The following is a 16,918-nucleotide window of genomic DNA, read 5'->3' as shown; positions in this document are numbered from 1 at the left end:
TCTCCTAGTTTTGTTGATTGCAAAGAGTGTGGCCGGAAGATGCATCAGATTTGCGTTCTGCACTATGACATCATTTGGCCTTCTGGGTGAGTAATTTCCTGTGATCTTGGGAAAGGGGAGCAGTTCTGCACAAAGCCAAGGGGAGAGCAGCTTCAGCTGCTGCTGCGTCTCATAAGTTGTCAGCAAGAATTCAGCAATTAAGAGATGGCAGTTGGTTCTAAATTTAAGTCTTAAGTGTTTGCATGCTTTGGGAACTGTCGAATCAAGAATCAAAGCAGTCTGTCTCTTCACTCTTTAATTTTATAATAATGTAATTTAAACCACCAATAAAGATCTTAACGTTACATTTTATTGGTCTGGCAACATACACTTTTGTGTATAGTTTGATCACATCTATTACTTTTTGCAGCTTTGTGTGTGACAACTGCTTGAAGAAAACTGGCAGACCTCGAAAAGAAAACAAATTCAGTGCTAAGAGTAAGTTTGTGGAAGATTTGTGTTTCCTGGACTGTACATTTTAGAAACTTGTATAAATTTTCCCAATTTTCTTTTGGGTGCCTCTCATCACATGGTTTTGGTGCTTAGTTGTCAAAGGTTTTTATCTGAGAAATTTTTTTGTTAATACTTTGTATTTTTTTTTTTTCTTGCCCTTAAAGAAAATATTTGGCTTGATCCTTATTATGAAGGTCCACTTTTAGGATCAGGGCATATTTTAGATGAAAGTTTAGAAAGCTTAGGTATACCATAAATCAGAGAGAGAAAATTTGTCAACACATTATTATTAAGTGGCTTAGAACTATGATTCTTTCCCACCACATACACTCTCTCTCTGGTGTAGTTTTGGTACTCTAGGCCCCTATATGAGTTGCCATGGCACAGTACATGGGAGTATTGGCCCCCACTGGAGTGAGGCTCTTGGGCCCACTGGGAAATGGCCACCATTTGCAGCAAATGGTGGCCGTCACTACAGCTGATGATGCCTGTCCATAAGTAAAAAGAGCAACTTGTCACTACCAGAAATACAACTTTTCATATGTAGACTTTGAATTTCTTTTTTGGTTTTTTTTGGTTTTGTTTTGTTTTGTTTTGTTTTTGAGACAATGTCTCACACCGTCACCTTGGGTAGAATGCCATAGTGTCATCATAGCTCACAACAACCTCAAACTCCTGGGCTCAAGTGATCCTCTTGGCTCAGCCTTCCAAGTAGCTGGGACTACAGCTGCCCACCACAGTGCCCAGCTAGTTTTTCTTTTTACGATAGAGATGGGGTCTCACTGTTTGCTCAGTCTGGTGTCAAACTCCTGAATCAAGCAATCCACCTGCCTTGGCCTCCCAGAGTGCTAGGATTACAGGTGTGAGCCACCGCACTTGGCTGACATTATATCTTTTAATGATAGAATTTTTTTTTATTTTATTTTATTTTTTTTTGGCCGGGGCTGGGTTTGAACCCGCCACCTCCGGCATATGGGACCCGCGCCCTACTCCTTGAGCCACAGGCCTTTCTATCAGAAAATATTCTGATAGAATTATTTTGAGAAGCTTATAATGACTAAATCTTTACAGAATCAATTCTAAAGTACTGGGGCTGCCCTCTACAGCTTACCATTCCCAGCCTATTCTGTGCCTGAGTTAACCAGCAAACCACACACAAGGAAGCCTTCTGCAGCAGTGTTCTAAAAATTCACTTGCCTGCTACTTCCTGCAGCTGTCACCTTACTGTAGCACAACAAGTGACTGTTGTGTTTTTCAGGGGATCCCCAAAAAGAACCAAGGCCATTTGAGGAGCCAATAGTACAAGAACTGGCCATGCAGGGACAATCATACACTGGGGGAAGGGAAAAAATAAAACCACTATATGGCCTCCACAGTGGGTTTTAATTAAAGTTCAAACTGTTGTTAAAATCCAAAGTTACCCTCTAACTTAGATTGCCTCTATTAAAATCTCTTAAAATATTGTTATTTGAAAAACTCTAGCCGGGCGTTGTAGTGGGCGCCTGTAGTCCCAGCTGCTCGGGAGGCTGAGGGAAGAGAATCGCGTAAGTCCAAGAGTTAGAGGTTGCTATGAGCCGTGTGACATCATGGCACTCTACCCGAGGGCGGTACAGTGAGATTCTGTCTCTACAAAAAAAAAAAAAAGAAAGAAAGAAAGAAAGGAAAGCTCACATACTATTGTAATAGTTCTCTTTAGATCAGATTCTCAACTGAGCTGCGATTTACATTTCAGGCCAGATAATTCTTTGTTGTGAGGGCTATTCCTTGCATTGTAATATTTTAGCAGCGTCCGTGAGCTCTACCCACTAGACAAAATTAACACCCCACCCTGTGAATTATGTCTATTAGAAATGTCTCCAGACATTGCCAGATGTCTAGGGGAAGGGGGCAAGGAGTTGCCTCCAGTTGAGAACCCCTGCTTTAGCAAATCCATTCAGAGTGAGATCACCAAAGCAATTTAGTAAGTTAGAAACTCAGTTTCCTGGGCCAGAGCTTCAGTAATCAAAACAGAATTACCCAGTGAGCTAAGCCTCAGCAGTTGTGGTTGGAAGGAGCGGGAAGCAGATGTGTGTATGGCCATAGGAAAAGAGCACTGAGTGTCCCAGCCCACTGCTTTTATCCTAGATCCAGAGAATGATTGAGAAAGATGCTCAGGCTATTGGATGAGCTTGTGTATCTTGAATGTAGAACATTAACAAGAAAGAAGGTCCTGAGGAGACTGAGTGTTGCCCTTTGTGTGAACATGTATTGGCACAGTTTATGCCATGGTCTGTAGATCATAGAGTATAGATAATATTGGTATCAAGTAAGTATTTAAAATATTTTCCAGGCTTGGCACCTATAGCTCAGTGGCTAGGGCACCAGCCACATGCACCAGAGGTGATGGGTTCGAACCCAGCCTGGGCCTGCCAGACAACAATGACAACTACAACCCAAAAAAATTGCTGGGTGTTATGGTGGGCACCTGTAGTCCCAGCTATTTGGTAGGCTGAGGCAAGAGAATTGTTTAAGCCCAAGAGTTTGAGCTTGCTGTGAGCTATTACACTACGGCACTCTACCAAGGGCGACATTGTAAGACTGTCTCTAAATAAATAAATAAATAAAATAAAGTATTTTCCAGTTGTCTGTTCAGAAATGGTACTGGAACAACTGACCATCCATTAAAAATCAAATCCCTGGCCAGGCACAGTGGCTCATGCCCCTAATTCTAGCACTGGGGAATGTGGTTCGCCTGAACTCAGGAGTTTGAGCCTAGCCTGAGCAAAAGTGACACCTGTCTCTACTAAAAACAGAAAATCTAGCTGGGTGTTGTCGAGAGCACCTGTAATCTCAGCTACTTGGGAGCAAGGCAAGAGGATCTCTAGAGCCCGAGTGTGAGGTTGCTGTGAGCTAAGATGATGCCTTGTCACTCTACCCAGAGTGACAGAGACTCTGTGTCAAAAAAAAAAAAAAAAAAACATTCCTGCCATATACTACATAGACAACATTAAATTCAGGTAGATTAAAAGGGTGAAAAGTGAACAAAACTGAAAATGCATTCAAGGTAAAAGTAAGAACACTTTTACTATGTGGAGTTAGGAAAAGCCTTCCTAAAAAGGATACAGCCTGAAGATCAGAATGGAAAGTCCCTAAGGCCACTATAATGCATTGGGGATGAAAATGTCAGTTGAATACTAAGAAGTGGGGAGCACAACTTAAAATTTTTATTTTTCAATTTAACAATTCTGTTTTTATGCATGTATCCTACAAAAACGGTTTGCACATATGCATAAAGGCACAAAAGGACATCCACTGCAGCATGTCTGGAATGATGAAAGCGCAGGGACCCAGGACTGAGTAAAATGGTACAGAAGCTAGGGAGGAGATACTGAGAAGGAAAGGCTACCCTATCTGACATGCTTCCGTGGGGAGTGCAAAGCTATGAACAGAACGCTTCTTTCTCCCCCAGAAAAATCTGTGCTCCTTGTGTTTTTGTTCTTGGGTGTGTACTGCCCTCCCTTTTCACCGTGCCTACCTACACTTATGGCCTTGCTGCCCCTCAGCAGGGATACACCCCATGCTTGTGTAGTGACTAGGGGCCTTTCCTATCACAACACAATTGTCCTATTTAAACACCTGTTTATCTAGTACAGTTAATTCAAGTGATTTAAAGAAAAAAGCAAAGATCTACTGTAAAAGGTTGATTCCTTCCATTTTCTATTTGAAAATCATAGTATATGGGGTTATCTTTCCTCAGGTGGTGGTTATTTGGTTGCCCTGCTGCAAGGTGGCCCTTCTTAACTGTCTCTTAACTTTTTGGACTGGAAGCTACCTTGTGTGGGAATAAAACTTGCTCAGCAGCTGCAAAGGGGATAGATCTTGAGAGTTTTCTCCAGGGATTTCTCCAAGAGTAGATGACACTGCCTAAAGTCCCTTTGTACCTGGGTCCCTTTCTCAGAATGGCCATCTCAGCTTCTGGGGAGTACTGAGTGTAGGGGGCCCAGAGCATGACTGCATAGGATAGCAAAGTGTCAGTCTTTCTCAAAAGTTAGATCTCACATTCACCTTCCACTTATTCTTAGAGCTTTACAGTTTTTTTAAACTTACAAAGTAGTATTTTTTTGTTTTTGTTTTTTGTTTTTTTGTTGTTGTTTTTTTTTTTTGAGACAGAGCCTCAAGCTGTCGCCCTGGGTAGAGTGCTGTGACATCACAGCTCACAGCAACCTCCAACTCCTGGGCTCAAGTGATTCTCCTGCCTCTGCATCCCAAGTAGCTGGGACTACAGGCTCCTGTCACAATGCCTGGCTATTTTTTGGTTGCAGCCATCATTGTTGATTGGGGGGCCCAGGCTGGATCTGAACCCGCCAGCTCAGGTGTATGTGGCTGGCGCCTTAGCCGCTTGAGCCACAGGCGCCGCCACAAAGTAGTATTTATTAACCCAGTTTTTCTTCTCTTGCCATAATATATAAGCATGACACAGATGGCCTGGTACATTGGCTACAGTGTTTTTTTCAGAGTTTTAATCTCCTTGCTGTTGTACTTTTTTCCTTTTAGAATTTAGGTACAACTTATCTACTCAAGAAAGTACTGACATTGGTTTGTTTATTCCAGAAACATGAAATTTAAAAGGATAATCTAAGTTTTCCAGACCTTCTTGACCTCAGCAAGGGCTCTTCTAAGAATCCCAAAAAGATTTATGAAGTTAGCAAAGATCAAAACTTGAAAATCCTGTTGTCTGTAAATAATCAAGATGAACTGACTGAGCTCAGTGGCTCAAGCCTATAATCCTAGCACTCTGGGAGGCTGAGGTAGGAGCATCACTTGAAGCCAGGAATCCAAGACCATCCTGAACAAGAGCAAGACCTCAGTTCTCTACCAAAAATAGAAAAAAACTGGCCAACTGTCATGGCATGTACCTGTGATCCCTGCTACTTGGGAGGTTGAAGCAGGAGGATCACTTGAGCCCAGGAGTTTGAGATTGCAGTGAGCTGCGTTGGTGCCATTGCAGTCTAGCCAGGACAATAAAGTGAGAGTCTGTCTTCAGGGGGGAAAAAAAGACAAAGCTTTAGTAGTTTTCTCCTCTAGTTTTTTTTTTTTTTTTTTTTAATTGAGACAGAGTTTCGCTTTGTCGCTCTCAGTAGAGTGCTATGGCATTATAGCTCTCAGCAACCCCAGACTCTTGGGCTCAAGAAATTCTGTTGCGGGTGGCGCCTGTGGCTCAGTGAGTAGGGCGCCAGCCCCATATGCCGAGGGTGGCGGGTTCAAACCCAGCCCCGGCCAAACTGCAACCAAAAAATAGCCGGGCGTTGTGGTGGGCGCCTGTAGTCCCAGCTGCTCGGGAGGCTGAGGCAAGAGAATCGCGTAAGCCCAAGAGTTAAGAGGTTGCTGTGAGCCGTGTGACGCCACGGCACTCTACCTGAGGGCGGTACAGTGAGACTCTGTCTCTACAAAAAAAAAAAAAAAAAAAAAAGAAATTCTGTTGCCTCAGCATCCCTAATAGCTGGGAACATAGACGCCCGCCCCAACGCCCAGCTATTTTTTGTTTGGTTTTGTGTTTTTTTAGCAGTCCCAGGCCAGGTTCGAACCCACCACCCTGGTGTATGTGGCCAGCACTATAACCACTGAGCTATGGGTGCCCAGCCTTCCCTTTTAGTCTTTTTACCCATGCGAAATGAGTTCTTTGTACAGTAATAATGTTTTACCTCCAGGCAGCTCCCACCCCAGAGCAGGTGGGGAGGGGTGGAAGAAGATCCAGCCCAGGAAAGGTTGTCCCCCTTGTAGCTCAGAGACTTCAGTTAAGGTGATTAGTGGTCTTGGCCAGATTTGGTTACTAACAAACACAATGTCTATCCTGCCTCCAGACGCTTGGAACACTCATAAAACTGCAAGCAGTATTTGGCTGTTGCTTAATTTAGTCAGTCCTGGAATATCCTGTGTGTGTTTTTGTTTTTGTTTTTTTTTTTAGCAGTTTTTGGTCTGGGCTGGGTTTGAACCTGCCACCTCCGGCATTTGGGGCTGGTGCCCTATGCCTTTGAGCCATAGGCGCTGCCCCATCCTGTGCTCATTTTAGACTTGATAGTAGAGACTCTCCTTAGAGCTGGGCAGAGGTGTCCACCCAGCACACTTGCACCATCCCTTCCCCAAGGGTATGCTAGCCCTGCCCTCCAGAAAAACAGCAGTAAGTTCCCCATTGACAGTAGAAGTCCTGACATGTGTTTTTTAGGGGGGTAGAAAGCAGTCTGGCTGGTCGAGTCTCCAGGAGACAACTGTGGAGTGGTGCTAGTGCAGGAGCCTTGGAGCACCACTGCCTCCTCCTGTCCAGTGGTTGGGGTGGGGTGAGCCTGTTGTGCCTGGTTCCCTGTCACATCTGGGCCACCTCTATGGCTTTTCTGTCCCTTACTGTTAGAAAAAGATTTCAAGTATCTGGGCATGTCAAAACTGTTTTCAGGGTGCCAAGTACCTTCAGCTCCCCTTATAAAACACTCAGATGAGATCCTATGTTTGGAGAACATCAATCCTTTACAGTATCTGACTGTACATTGATGAGAGATGGATTCTGTTAATCTCAGCCACTGTCACAGTGGCCCTTTCATAGGCCCCTCACCTGCTTGACCTGGACTTCCTAGGGCTGCAGACCACGCGATTGGGAAACCACTTGGAAGATCGAGTGAATAAATTTTTGCGGCGCCAGAATCACCCTGAAGCTGGGGAGGTGTTTGTCAGAGTGGTGGCCAGCTCCGACAAGACCGTGGAGGTCAAGCCTGGGATGAAGTCACGGTTTGTGTGCTGTCTCCTGAGATACCACGAGCCTGGCACCTGCCAGGGCCTGCTGTCCACCGGATGCTTCAGTTTGATGCTCTTATGACTTTACCATGGCTAGGGCATACAGTTGGGCCCCCTTTATCCCCAATTTCACTTTCTGTAGTTTCAGTTACCCAAGAGATAGTACAGTAAGGTATTTTGAGAGAGAGAGACACCACCAAGTTCACATAACATTTATTACAGTATATTTTATTTTATTGTGGTTATTCTTAATCTCTTACTGTGCCTAATTTATAAATTAAACTTTATCATAGATATGAACATGTAGGCAGAAACATGGTATACACAGGGTTCTGAGGTATCCATAGTTTTAGGAATCTGCAGGTGGTCTTGGAGGATGGCTTCTGTGGATAAGTGAGGACTACTGTATGGCCAGTTCTCTCAGAATCCTATACAATTCCCTGGTAATTAAAATAGTCTCAGAATCAGATTCTAGTTCTGAGGCTTTGTAGTCCAGTGAGCAGAGCTCAGGGCCATAATCCCAAGAAGTGGTCACAACTTTAGCTCTTCTGCACTGACCAGGTTTAGAGTAACAGATCTAGCTTGCAAACTTAAGTCTGTCTTTTATTTCAGATTTGTGGATTCTGGGGAAATGTCTGAATCTTTCCCATATCGAACCAAAGCGCTATTTGCTTTTGAGGAAATTGATGGAGTGGATGTGTGCTTTTTTGGAATGCATGTCCAGGAATACGGCTCTGATTGCCCACCTCCAAACACAAGGTACCCCATCTCCTTCCTGGGTGCAGTCCTTCCAGGTGTTGTGTTACAGCAGACCATGGCTGTAAGTGTCTTAGAGGAACCAGTGTACTTTATTTAGCACTGGGTTAAAATACATTAAGCTGCAAGTAACTAACCAAACTAGTTTTGTTTTCCACTAAACAGATGGGAAATGAAGGTTTAGGTGACTATGACAAGCATGTGTTATATTGTATGTGTGTGTCGCAGTCTTGTCCTTGTCTCTGTCTGACCTAAGGCAGGTAGTCCTCCAGAGCCTAGGGTGGGGACAGCTTGACACATGTGTACTAGGGAGCCTATCCAGTGAGAGGGACCTGAAAGTGGCTTTCTTGGTTTGCTCTGATCCTTCCATGACTCTTCATGTTACATAGTGCCATCCCTTCTTTTGTTCAGCAACAAAAACTGAGTTGCGTTTCATTGTTTGGTAGTGTGGTCAGGGATTGGAGTTTTGTCACATCCTATTTGGTAGCCAGGATAAATGCTACCAGAACAAACCTACTTCTGGCTGGGTGTTTTGGATGCTTATGGGGATACCTGGATTAAAAACACACCTCCTTCCCAGCTACTCGGGAGGCTGAAGCAAGAGAATCGCTTAAGCCCAGGAGCTGGAGGTTGCTGTGAGCTGTGTGACGCCACGGCACTCTACCGAGGGCCATAAAGTGAGACTCTGTCTCTACAAAAAAAAAAAAACCACCTCCTTCCCCACCCACAGGCGTGTGTACATCTCTTATCTGGACAGTATTCATTTCTTCCGGCCCCGCTGCCTCCGGACAGCTGTTTACCATGAGATCCTTATTGGATATCTGGAGTATGTGAAGAAATTGGGGTGAGTTTGAATTAAATTATTCAGAACTTATAAGAACTTTTTTTTTTTTTTTTTGCGCTGTATGTTTATTTTGTGAAATGCTGAGTATTTTGTTTTTCAAGTTTTATGTGCTTTTATCTTTTTTTTTTTTAATTAAATCATAGCTGTGTACATTAATGCAATCATGGGGCACCATACACTGGTTTTATATACCATTTGACATATTTTCATCACATTGGTTAATATAACCTTCCTGGCATTTTCTTAGTCATTGTGTTAAGACATTTATATTCTACATTTAGTAAGTTTCACATGTACCCTTGTAAGATGCACTGTAGGTGTGTTCCCACCAATCACCCTCCCTTCCTTCCTATCCTTCCTATCCTTCCACCTCCCCTCTTTTATGTGCTTTTACATCTTGAAATAATTCAGTAGTCTCCAAAGGCCACCTTTCCAGATGCCCCAAACCCTGAAACATCTGGTCCAGTGCATGCTGTCAACTCCTCCCTGCCTTTACTTTTTTGTCATTGTTTTTCCATTTGAATCTTTTTTTTTTAATTCTATTAACGCAAAAATTACATATCATAAATTTATCACCTATTTCAGGCACATAATTCAGTGGCTTTTAGTAACTTCTTGGTTATTAACACTTACGGTGCAGCCTGATCACCATAAGTCAGTGTCAGAACATTTGTATCCTCCCTACAAGATCTCTGGGTGCCTCTTCGCTGGTAATCCATGTCCCAGCTCTTTCCCAGGCAGCCACTAATTGACTTTTTGTCTGTATGAATTTGTCTTTTCTGGTTACGTCTTATAAATACATTTCTTCAGTGTGTGTTCTCTTGGATCTGGCTTCTTCTTCTAGCACTTTTATACTCAAGATCTGTCCCATTCTTTTTACATACTTGAAAAGGTTAGAGGTGTTTGATCAAAGTGCCTTGAACAGAATGAATGGATTCATATAGACATTAATCCCTTAGAAATGCTCATTTGAGCTGGCTTGACAGTGAACAGGAGGAAGCAGGTAGATGGCTGAGCACCTCATTCTTATGTGCCTGTATGAGTGTCACATTCATAGGCTCTTCCTCTACAACCTCAACCCTGCCCTGTTTGCACGCCACCATGTTTCAGGGTGGGCCCAGGCTTGCTTCCTCTCCCCTCAGCATGCCAGTTAGGAACCTCTCTTAGTGTCTTACAAGTTCTGCCATGAGCATTATGGTTATTTTTGTTTTCTTCTTTATAGTTACCTCTCTCCTCACTTTAGTCCCCAGTTCTCAGCTAGGAACTAATGTCAGGTTCAGTTTCACTGATACTTTCATCTAACTGATGTGACTGTATCCTGCAGGTATGTAACAGGGCACATCTGGGCCTGTCCCCCAAGTGAAGGAGACGACTACATCTTCCATTGCCACCCCCCTGATCAAAAAATCCCCAAACCAAAACGACTGCAGGAGTGGTACAAAAAGATGCTGGACAAGGCGTTTGCAGAGCGCATCATTCATGATTACAAGGTACCCGGCACTGAAGGACGTTGGTAGCTTTAGTCACAATTGAGTGAAATATATTTGTATATCTTCCTCTCACATCCACATACTTTATAATTTATGTTCACTTAAAAGGATTAGAAAGCAAAAAAACAAAAGCTTAAAGTCTAAATGTGAAAGCATTTTCTGTAGTCTTGTCAGGATTTTTATCAGGTTATCTGAGAGCTTGTTTAAATTGGCTGGTGTTGATAACCCAGGCAGCATGTGTGTGGTCCGCAGGAGTCCCCTGTGGACCCCTCATCTTACTGCTATGCTTTGCTCACTCCCAGGACATTTTCAAACAAGCAACTGAAGACAGGCTCACCAGTGCCAAGGAACTGCCTTACTTTGAAGGTGATTTCTGGCCCAATGTATTGGAAGAGAGCATTAAGGAACTAGAACAAGAAGAAGAGGAGAGGAAAAAAGAAGAGAGCACGGCAGCCAGTGAAACCACTGAGGTACAGACCCTCCTCCAAGCCCTGCTGCTTGTGTGTCCCTCTGGAACTTTAGGAGGTGGCACCCAGACTGTACTTAGGGTGGCAGGCTAGGAAGCATGTGTGCTGCTAGGTTTTTTCTGTGGTGATATTTTCATTCACATGTGTAGCATCACCATCTGCAGGAGAGGGGCATTCGTAGGCAGAGGTGTGGGCTCTAGGATTTCTGCATAGGTCATGCTCTCATGGGGTGGGGGACAACTTAGACCTGGGGAGCAGAGAGGAAAGGGCAGACAGAGATAGCACGTGGCATAGTCAGGAACTAAGCTACTGATTCAAAAAGGTACTTGAGGGGGCTACCAGGCCTTGCCTATGTTTTGTAGCGGCTCCTCATCTGGCCTCTGTGCCTCCCTCACTCAGCCTGCTGCTAAGCACTGCGCCCACTAGGTAGCACAGAGTGAAAGGAATACAGCTCCATCCTGGCCCCTGTGGGGAGGATAAACAAGAAGATACAGACACATCTGTAGTCTGGTTTGAGGGAGCATTGGGAGCCCCAGGTAAAGAGGCTTTGACAGAAGGTCGTGTTGAGGTGGTGGCTTGAGACCTACCCACCACAGAGTAGGGCAGGGGGAAGGACCTTATAGGCAGTGGGAAGAAGTATGCTTTGTTTAGAACTGTGAAGCTTTTGCAGCTGTGCAAAGAAGAGGTGATGGTGGCATAAATTCAGTTCCTAGCAGCAGATTCGTGGAAAGTATATGATTAACTTTGAGAGCAGTAACCCCAGAACTTGAGACAGATCTCTTTGACTTGTGAGGAAAAGCTGTCAGTTAAAGTAAGTTCTGTGAGTCAGTGTTGCTACCAAGAACTTCCCTGTGGAACCTGGGGCTAGGGGTGCCGGAACCAGCTGAGGAGGTGTTACTGTCAGGCCCGTTTGCATCCAGGAAGAAGGACAGGAGACAGACCTCTAGCAGTTTGAGTTGAGGCCTGGGTTGCTAAGAGTATATACTGCTGGGGCGGCGCCTGTGGCTCAAAGGAGTAGGACGCCGGCCCCATATGCCAGAGGTGGCGGGTTCAAACCCAGCCCCGGGCCAAAAACTGCAAAAAAAAAAAAAAAAAGAGTATATACTGCTCATATCAACTCTCAGGATACAACTGATTGTTGAGTGGCTGCCACTGTGAGGCTCAGAGCATGTCACTTGCAGGACGGCCCTCAGACTGTAGCAGAACAGAGAAAGGAAAGACCAGGGTGTGGCACCATTTTGTGTGCCAGGTGGTTCCCAAGAAGAGCTCTAGGACTATCTTTTTTTTTTTTTTTTTTACTTCCTCTTGCTGAGGCCTCTACCCATACTCTGGAGTGAGGCTGGTCTACACTGGTGTTTAGTGAGGTGGATTAATATTTGAAAAGTTCCTCCTTCTCCTTTGGGTGATTCAGAGGACATCCGGAGACCTGCATTCAGGCCGGCATCAGAAGGGGTGGCAGGATTTCAGTAGCTAACTTGAAGTTAAGCATAAGAAAGGTTTTGATTTTGCAGAAACTGAAGTGTGCAGATACCTCAGCAGAAGGTAGACTGAGTCCAAACTGTGCATCCAGGTCTTGGTGGTAGAATGATGGCAAGGAAAGGCATATAGGCCACCCGGTATGGAAGCTTTCGGTGCCAGGTTAGAGTCGGTGCCCTGACTGCTGAGCTCTTAGAAATGCTCTGCAGAGCACAGGGATGCAGGCCCTACTGTGAGAGCAAGAGTGCTCTAAGGGAGAATGCAGTCCTAAGCTATGTCTCATCCAGGGTAGGACCTCGTGGCATGTCAGTGGTGTGGGTGTCCAGAAGACTGAGGTAGACAAGGCCCTTACTGGGCACCAGGGCCTTGCACATGACAGGAAGGGTAGGATGCTGAAGTGTTGGCAAAAAGGTCTGTTCTCAGAATGAGTCCAGCTCATACCTGCAGTGGGTGAGGACTTGCTGTCTTCAGGTCACGCTAAGACCTCACAGTGGGAGTTAACTTCAGTTATGGCCAGCACTCAGGGTGGAATACTGTTTTGCCATTAAAAATTATAGTCTCAAGTCGGGGAAATAGGAAAATGGTGTTAATTGGGAGAAAAAACAGAATGTACCTTCATATGCATAATCCAAACTTTGTGAAGAAAAATTACACAGGGCGGCGCTTGTGCCTCAGTCAGTAAGGCGCCGGCCCCATATACCGAGGGTGGCGGGTTCAAACCCGGCCCCGGCTGAACTGCAAACCAAAAAATAGCCGGGCGTTGTGGCGGGCGCCTGTAGTCCCAGCTACTCGGGAGGCTGAGGCAAGAGAATCGCTTCAGCCCAGGAGTTGGAGGTTGCTGTGAGCTGTGTGATGCCATGGCACTCTACCGAGGGTGACAAAGTGAGACTCTGTCTCTACAAAAAAAAAAAGAAAAGAAAAATTGCACACACAAAGACAGAATTGCATGTGTTAAATTTAAGAAGGAAAAAACAAAATGCTATTGTTCTGGATAAAAAAAAGGAAGAGAAAGGAACTTTATTATATAACTACATTTTCTTAAATTTCATGTAGTAAATGTTTCTCTTTTATCATTTCTTCTTTTTTTCTTTTTCTTTTTCTTTCTTTCTTTTTTTTTTTTTTTTTTAAGACAGAGTCTTCACTCTTATTACCCAGGCTAGAGTAACACCAACCTCAAACTCCTGGGTTCAAGCGATCCTTTTGCCTTAGTCTCCTGAGTAGCTATGACTACAAGTGCCTGTCACCGCACCTGGCTGATTTTTCTGTTTTTAAGAGACGGGGTCTCACTCTTCCTCAGGCTTGGCTCTATCTCCTGGGCTCAAGGTATCCTCCTGCCTTGGCCTCTTAGAGTGCTAGGATTACTGGCATGAGCCACTGCACTCTTTCTACAGTTGCTTAACAATGGTCTTATTTTTTATTTTGTTTTGTTTTGTTTTGTTCTTTAAGATAGTCTCACTTTGTAACCCTGGGTAGTATGCCCTGACGTCATAGCTCACAGCAACCTCAAGTGTAGGGCTCAAGTGATCCTCTAGCTTTACCCTCACAAGTAGCTGGGACTATAGGCACCTGCCACAATGCCCGGTTATTTTTTAGAGACTGGGCCTCCCTCTTGCTCAGGCTGGTCTCAAACTCTTGGGCTCAAGCAATCCACCCACCTAGGCCTCCCAGAGTGCTAGGATTACACGTATGAGGCACTGGGTCCAGGCCCAGTTAAAAATTGTTTCTTAAAAATAGGGTGAAAAAGAGCTGGACCTTGTCTCTTAAATTTAAAAAAAAAAAAAAAAAAAAAAAAAGACTTGGCCAGGTATGAAGACTCAGTCCTATAATCCCAAAACTTTGAGAGGCCAAGGTAGGAGGATCAATTCAGGCCAGAAATTGAAGACCAGCCTGGGCAAGGTAGCAAGCCTCTGTCTCTACAAAGAATTTTAAAAATCAACTGGGTGTGGTGGTGCACACCTAGTCCCAGCTACTTGGGAGGTTAAGGCAAAAGGATTGTTTGAACCCAGGAGTTGGAGGCTTCAGTGAGCTATGATGATGCCACTGTACTCCAGCCTGGGTGACAGAGCAAGAGAGACTCTACCTGTTAAAAAAATAAATTAATTAAAATAGATTTCATTCTTTTGAACAGTTTTAAGGCTTATAGAAAAACTGAGCAGAGGGAGTTCTTCAGTATGCTCCAGGGCTCATTTCTCCTATTACTAACATTTTATATTTGTTGCAATTAATGATCCAATATTGATACTTTATTATTAACTAAAGTTCACACTTTGTTCAGATTTCCTCCGTTTTTCTCTGCTGTCCCTTTTCAATCCCAGAATCCTACTCGTGATCCCACACCACATTCAGTCATGCCTTTTCAGTTTCTTCTCACTGGGAACAGTGGCCCCGGTTCCTGAGTGTGGTCAGGTGCCTCCCCTGAACTGCCATTTATTTCCTTTTGTGCATCCAGAAGCTGTCTCTCTCTTCTTGTTAAAAATGAAGTTCCAGCTCGGCTTCCATAGCACAGTGGTTACAGTGCCAGCCATATATACTGAAGCTGGCAGGTTCGAACCCAGCCTAGGCCAGCTAAACAACAATGACAACTGCAACAAAAAAAATAGTCGGGTGTTGTGGTGGGCGCCTGTAGTCCAAGCTACTTAGGAGCTGAGGCAAGAGAATCACTTAAGCCCAAGAGTTTGAGGTAGCTGTGAGCTGTGACACCACAGCACTCTACTTAGGGAACAACTTGAGACTTTGCCTCAAAAAAAATGAAGTTCTCTGGACCAGATCTGGTTTAATTTTTCCACCTTGAAATCTAAACAAATAACAAGCCTGAATTCTTTCCAGAGGATGAGCATTTGGACTAAGGAACGAGACCCTCTTGAACTGAAGTGCTGGTTGGGAGGGCCTGCCCTGGAATGGGCCTTGAGTGAGTGTGGCAGGGCCGCTGGAGTCCCTGGTCCTACCAGCATGGTTAACTCCATTAGCAATGTGTAGAGCCTTTCTCAAGCACAGAAGTCACTACTGACGTGAGGTGTGACATACAACCTCCGGTGGCTTCCACATGTCCTCGTTCATTAGTTTCTGAACTGGCCTTCTGAGTGTGTTCTTCCCTCAAAAGGTAACATAGCATAGAATCAAAAGTAGCGCTGGTCTGGCTGAGGATGGGCTCTGCTTCTGCAGGGAGCAGTGTGTCTGCAGTCCAAGTGTAACTGTGTGCAGGTCTACCCAGCGGTCACCTGGGTCAACCCTCTTGGGTTGAGCTTCCTGTAGTGCCAGGCCTAGAAAGGAAGCTGGCCTTGTCTGACATTGTTGAATGTTCTTGCAGGGCAGTCAGGGTGACAGCAAGAATGCCAAGAAAAAGAACAATAAGAAAACCAATAAGAATAAAAGCAGCATCAGCCGAGCCAACAAGAAGAAGCCCAGCATGCCCAATGTGTCCAATGACCTGTCCCAGAAGCTCTATGCCACCATGGAGAAGCACAAGGAGGTAAAGGCATGGGTGACCCCCAGAAGGTCTTGCCACTGTCAGGGCCCATAGCAGGGTGGGAAGAGATGTGTCTGTCAGGCCTGTGCTTCTTGTGCAGTTGTGCAGTGGGAGGGAGGACCGGCCCTGGTGATGTCATGTGACATGTTAGCAGTTCTCTTCAGTCCCAGGGAGCTGGGGCCCTTGGACTGATGTCAGCTCAGCCACACGAGTTGGGTGGCCCTACGCCGAGCTTGACATTGGGGTTCCTCACACCTCTCTGTGGAGCTATAGCCACTCCTCTCCTACAGGTTTTCTTTGTGATCCATCTGCACGCTGGGCCTGTCATCAACACCCTGCCCCCCATCATTGACCCTGACCCTCTGCTCAGCTGTGACCTCATGGATGGGCGCGATGCCTTCCTCACCCTTGCTAGAGACAAGCACTGGGAGTTCTCCTCCTTGCGCCGCTCCAAGTGGTCTACTCTGTGTATGCTGGTGGAGCTGCACACCCAGGGCCAGGACCGCTTCGTCTATACCTGCAATGAGTGCAAACACCATGTGGAAACACGCTGGCACTGCACGGTGTGCGAGGTAGGCCCTACCAACCCCAGCAGCCAATGCTGGCTTCTTTGAAGACGTCCCTTGGAGTTAATGCTGGAGCTGGCATCTGCTTGTCAGTGTTGGCAGCGACTCCTCCAGGTCAAGGAGACAGTCACAAGGCTGAAGGCTTTGCTGTCTTCTCTGTGTTTCATTAACACCTGCTCCACATCAGGCACAGTCATAGGCCTCAGTTCAGGGAGCGTCTCGGAGCAGGGGCAGGCATGAAAAGAGTGTTCAGAGAACTTGGCTTCTTTTGGGAATTCTAACCTGTTTGCCCCCCATTCTTGCCTCTGTTTCCAGCCCTACTGAAGAGTTAGGATGCCCTCTGCCCTGTTAGCAGGTTGGGCTCCTATGCTCAAGGGTCTGAAACTCCTCCTTGCTTATTTCTGAAAGACCCGGTCATGCCCACTAGCTAGCTCCCTTGGCAGAATTTGTCTCCACTGTGAAATGGCATAGGCTGTCCTTCCTGTGGTCTGAGCCAGGCTGTGCTGGGCCCTTCGCCTCTTTTTCTATAGATAATTATAGACACTGCCCTCCCCACTGTCACCTCCTTCCTCTCAGGATGGTCCATAGTCACCTGCCAG

At 45.4% G+C, this 16,918-nt stretch overlaps 1 protein-coding gene across 2 annotated transcripts in view; it reads left to right on the top strand.

Moving 5' to 3' along the window:
- Positions 1-16,918, top strand: part of CREBBP (CREB binding protein) — a 156,096-nt gene that overhangs the window by 135,013 nt on the left and 4,165 nt on the right. For both annotated transcript variants that reach the window (XM_053554722.1, XM_053554723.1), the window contains exons 22-30: positions 9-86; positions 410-477; positions 7,098-7,248; positions 7,867-8,013; positions 8,741-8,854; positions 10,179-10,344; positions 10,647-10,814; positions 15,595-15,756; positions 16,044-16,325. In XM_053554722.1, coding sequence (XP_053410697.1) covers positions 9-86; positions 410-477; positions 7,098-7,248; positions 7,867-8,013; positions 8,741-8,854; positions 10,179-10,344; positions 10,647-10,814; positions 15,595-15,756; positions 16,044-16,325 — 1,336 coding nt within the window. The remainder of the gene's footprint in view (positions 1-8; positions 87-409; positions 478-7,097; positions 7,249-7,866; positions 8,014-8,740; positions 8,855-10,178; positions 10,345-10,646; positions 10,815-15,594; positions 15,757-16,043; positions 16,326-16,918) is intronic.

The sequence above is a fragment of the Nycticebus coucang genome, chromosome 12 (assembly GCF_027406575.1).
Source record: "Nycticebus coucang isolate mNycCou1 chromosome 12, mNycCou1.pri, whole genome shotgun sequence".
Taxonomy (NCBI): Eukaryota; Metazoa; Chordata; class Mammalia; order Primates; family Lorisidae; genus Nycticebus; species Nycticebus coucang.
Note: the sequence above shows the minus strand (reverse complement) of the source record. Positions and strands in the feature narration are given on the sequence as shown.